This window comes from Callionymus lyra, chromosome 8, assembly GCF_982586985.1.
Source record: "Callionymus lyra chromosome 8, fCalLyr1.hap1.1, whole genome shotgun sequence".
In the NCBI taxonomy this organism is placed as follows: Eukaryota; Metazoa; Chordata; class Actinopteri; order Syngnathiformes; family Callionymidae; genus Callionymus; species Callionymus lyra.
In genome coordinates this window covers 26,557,371-26,562,370 of record NC_141825.1, presented here as the reverse complement: position 1 = coordinate 26,562,370, position 5,000 = coordinate 26,557,371, and the positions used below count along the sequence as shown (strand labels likewise).

Here is a 5,000-nt window from a genome sequence, read left to right as displayed (position 1 = left end):
TTGTGATAGTGTAGTAACAAGGATATATGTGTAGTATTGTCTAGTACTTGACTCTGGTGTTGTGATAGTGTAGGAACAAGGATATATGTGTAGTATTGTCCAGTACTTGACTCTGGTGTTGTGATAGTGTAGTAACAAGTATATATGTGTAGTATTGTCCAGTACTTGACTCTGGTGTTGTGATAGTGTAGTAACAAGTATATATGTGTAGTATTGTCCAGTACTTGACTCTGGTGTTGTGATAGTGTAGTAACAAGTATATATGTGTAGTATTGTCCAGTACTTGACTCTGGTGTTGTGATAGTGTAGTAACAAGTATATATGTGTAGTATTGTCCAGTACTTGACTCTGGTGTTGTGATAGTGTAGTAACAAGTAAATATGTGTAGTATTGTCCAGTGCTTGACTCTGGTGTTGTGATAGTGTAGTAACAAGTATATATGTGTAGTATTGTCCAGTACTTGACTCTGGTGTTGTGATAGTGTAGTAACAAGTATATATGTGTAGTATTGTCCAGTACTTGACTCTGGTGTTGTGATAGTGTAGTAACAAGTATATATGTGTAGTATTGTCCAGTACTTGACTCTGGTGTTGTGATAGTGTAGTAACAAGTATATATGTGTAGTATTGTCCAGTACTTGACTCTGGTGTTGTGATAGTGTAGTAACAAGTATATATGTGTAGTATTGTCCAGTACTTGACTCTGGTGTTGTGATAGTGTAGTAACAAGGATATATGTGTAGTATTGTCCAGTACTTGACTCTGGTGTTGTGATAGTGTAGTAACAAGTATATATGTGTAGTATTGTCCAGTACTTGACTCTGGTGTTGTGATAGTGTAGTAACAAGGATATATGTGTAGTATTGTCCAGTACTTGACTCTGGTGTTGTAGTATTTACAGACCACATGACTCTTGACGAAGTCGTAGATACTTTCATTTCTTTCACCAAAATATGTCCAAACATTGGCTTCAAAAGCTGCTGGAGTCACTGTATCCTCTCGTCCTCAGTCATAGATTAAATCTTGCAGGTCTTCATTGTTCCTTTTGCTGCCCGGGGAGTCGGAAGTTTAATTGAAATAATGAACAAAATCTGTGTTAATTAATTAGATAAAGTGTAAATTGTAAATTAAATGGAAATTATTACATTTTAAAATAAATAAAACTGTTGACCATTAAATAACTTTGAAAAATAAAATAAAATAGTATTTTAAAGTATTTAAAAGACAAGAATGTTACTACAGTAAAACAAAACATTGTGATATTCTGCCGTCTGGAGGTTTTCTGACACAAAGGTAGTAAATATGTGGCGTCACTACATTATTGATCATGTTTAGCGACAAGAGCTTCAGAGTGGAACGTGTCCAGGAACTGAATGATTCTGAAGATACTGTGAAGCTGAAGGTTCTGATGAACGATGTCCGGCAGGTTCTGCTGGACTGGATCAATGCGAGCCTCAAAGTGGAGCAGGTGGTGGTTCAGAGTCTGGAGGAGGATCTGTACGACGGGCTGGTGCTCCATCATCTGCTGGGTGACCCAAACATTAACACTGACCTCCATATTTATTATTATATAATGAAACGATGTTAGCCTTCAGTCGCACATATTGATGATCAATTAAACATCTGAGTGTTTCGTTAATTATGAAACATTAATTCCACGTTTAATGCACGGAAGGTAAATGAATAATGAGTTTTACACGACAGGTGTGTAATAATTCATGTTCACCCCCCGGGGTGGGGTCTGCTCAGCCAGGTGGGCCGGGGTCCGCCTGTCCCTGGAGGAGATGGCTCTGAGTCGCTCGGCTCAGGTCCACAAGCTGCAGCAGGTCCTGGGGGAGCTGAACCGGACCCTGGGCCTGAGGGAGGACGACCCTGTGGACTGGAGCGTGGAGCGTGAGTTAGTGATGACTGAGGTGTGAGAGGGATGTTGGGTTACCATGACAACAGTTGACATGACGACCACATCGACACTTGTGACGTTAAATCAAACCGTAACATAAAACACAAACTTGACTGTAGACACTAGACTGGTGCTTTTTGAATAGAAGTGAAAGAAGAAGAATTAAAAAGATGTGTATAGTGTAATCCAACAATTTTCAACTATAATCAAACAATTTTAAACTATAATCCAACAATTTTCAACTATAATCAAACAATTTTAAACTATAATCCAACAATTTTCAACTATAATCCAACAATTTTAAACTATAATCAAACAATTTTAAACTATAATCCAACAATTTTCAACTATAATCCAACAATTTTAAACTATAATCAAACAATTTTAAACTATAATCCAACTATTTTCAACTATAATCCAACAATTTTCAACTATAATCAAACAATTTTCAACTATAATCAAACAATTTCAAACTATAATCCAACAATTTTCAACTATAATCAAACAATTTTAAACTATAATCAAACAATTTTCAACTATAATCCAACAATTTTCAACTATAATCAAACAATTTTCAACTATAATCAAACAATTTTAAACTATAATCCAACAATTTTCAACTATAATCAAACAATTTTAAACTATAATCAAACAATTTTCAACTATAATCCAACAATTTTCAACTATAATCAAACAATTTTCAACTGAAATCAACAATTTTCAACTATAATCAAACAGTTTTCAACTGAAATCAACAATTTTCAACTATAATCAAACAATTTTCAACTGAAATCAACAATTTTCAACTATAATCAAACAATTTTCAACTATAATCAAACAATTCTCAACTATAATCCAACAATTTTCAACTATAATCCAACAATTCTCAACTATAATCAAACAATTTTCAACTATAATCAAACAATTTTCAACTATAATCAAATAATTTTCAACTATAATCCAACAATTTTCAACTATAATCAAACAATTTTCAACTATAATCCAACAATTTTCAACTATAATCAAACAATTTTCAACTATAATCAAACAATTTTCAACTATAATCAAACAATTTTCAACTATAATCAAACAATTTCAACTATAATCAACATTTTTCAACTATAATCAAACAATTTTCAACTATAATCCAACATTTTTCAACTATAATCAAACAATTTTCAACTATAATCAAACAATTTTCAACTATAATCAAACAATTTTCAACTATAATCCAACATTTTTCAACTAAAATCAAACAATAATTTAACTTTAATCAAAGTTTAAATACTCTTTCAACAGTAAGAGTTAAAAACAGTAAACCATTAACGTGTGAAACTCTGTTGAGTCGACGTCAAAAAAGGCAGAAAAAGATGGTTTTAACTAAAATGTCAGAGAAAGTTTTCATCATTTTTTGACTTGACCTTTACGTACGAGACACAAGGTCACGCCTCCAGAACCGTGAGTGTAGGACGGAGTCATAATTGCTCTGAAGCTGCAGGTCGTACCTCAGCGAGCGCTCGCTCGACTGTGAAGCTCTGACCTTTGACCTGCCGGAGGAACTTTTGACACAAGAACTAGTTCATTAAGACGTGATCTGAGGATCCAACGGTATTATGGTCTGTCAGTCATCCACCAGAAGGACCTGCTGGCCACGCTCCGGCTGCTGGTCGCCATGGCGACACACTTCCAGCCTGACCTGCATCTGCCGGCCAACGTGCGCGTGGAGGTTCTGGAGCTGCAGGTGGGTTCCTGCGTCGGCTCGTTGTCGCTCGCGTTGACGACCTTGTCATCACTGGCAGGTCGGCAAGAGTGGGATCAGGTCAGAGGTCAAGACGGAGGTTCTGACCGGGGTGAGGTGAGATATCGTTGGTCAGTCAAACACTGTATTTAATGCTAGTGATGTTAGCATGTTGCTAGCATAGCATGTTGCTAGCATAGCAGGAGCGTCTGTAGCTATTGTTAGCGTAAGTGCTGAAGAGTAGTAGAAAATTAAAGAAGTTTAAAGATCTAAAGAAGTAAATCTAAAACAATTTTCAACTATAATCCAACAATTTTCAACTATAATCCTACAATTTTCAACTATAATCCAACAATTTTCTACTTTAATCCAACAATTTTCAACTATAATCAAACAATTCTTAAGTGTACATGAGTTAGCATACACGAGCTAGCATACACAGGCTAGCATACATGAGCTAGCATACACGAGCTATCATACATGAGCTAGCATACACGAGCTAGGATACACAGGCTAGCATACATGAGCTAGCGTACACGAGCTAGGGTACACGAGCTAGCGTACACGAGCTAGCGTACAAGAGCTAGCATACATGAGCTAGCATACACGAGCTAGCATACACGAGCTAGCATGCACAAGCTAGCATGCACGAGCTAGCATACACAAGCTAGCATACACAGGCTAGCATTCAAGAGCTAGCATGCACAAGCTAGCATACACAAGCTAGCATACACGAGCTGGCATGCACAAGCTAGCATACACGAGCTAGCATACACAAGCTAGCATACACGAGCTAGCATGCACAAACTAGCATACACGAGCTAGCATACACGAGCTAGCATACACGAGCTAGCATACACAAGGATAACTTGATAAAACTATATTGTTTTTCATTAATAAAAATCTTTCTTTCTTCTTCAGCTCAGACTCAGGCAACAACAGTGACGGTGAGTTTGTCGATCAACACTCTTTAAAGTACTAACAAAAGAACATGTATGGACACTAGGGGGCGATACAGTCGATCAACACTCTTTAAAGTACTAACAAAAGAACATGTCTGGACACTAGGGGGCGATACAGTCGATCAACACTCTTTAAAGTACTAACAAATGAACATGTCTGGACACAAGGGGGCGATACAGTCGATCAAAACTCTTTAAAGTACTTATGAAAGAACATGTCTGGACACTAGGGGGCGATACATTCGATCAACACTCTTATAACTACTAAAAAGAGAACATGTCTGACCACTAGGGGGCGATACATTTGATCAACACTCTTATAACTACTAAAAAGAGAACATGTCTGACCACTAGGGGGCGATACAGTCGATCAGCTGCTGAGACAGGAGGCTCACAAGGTT

The 5,000-nt window shown here is 36.9% G+C and overlaps 1 protein-coding gene across 1 annotated transcript in view; it reads left to right on the top strand.

Moving 5' to 3' along the window:
- parvg (parvin, gamma) overlaps nt 1–5,000 on the top strand; it is a 15,378-nt gene that overhangs the window by 5,583 nt on the left and 4,795 nt on the right. The window contains exons 4-9 of the mRNA XM_087797679.1: nt 1,426–1,528; nt 1,749–1,892; nt 3,525–3,640; nt 3,699–3,754; nt 4,559–4,584; nt 4,954–5,000. The exon at nt 4,954–5,000 is cut by the window's right edge and continues 15 nt beyond it. Of these exons, the coding sequence (XP_087653805.1) occupies nt 1,426–1,528; nt 1,749–1,892; nt 3,525–3,640; nt 3,699–3,754; nt 4,559–4,584; nt 4,954–5,000 (492 nt within the window). The remainder of the gene's footprint in view (nt 1–1,425; nt 1,529–1,748; nt 1,893–3,524; nt 3,641–3,698; nt 3,755–4,558; nt 4,585–4,953) is intronic.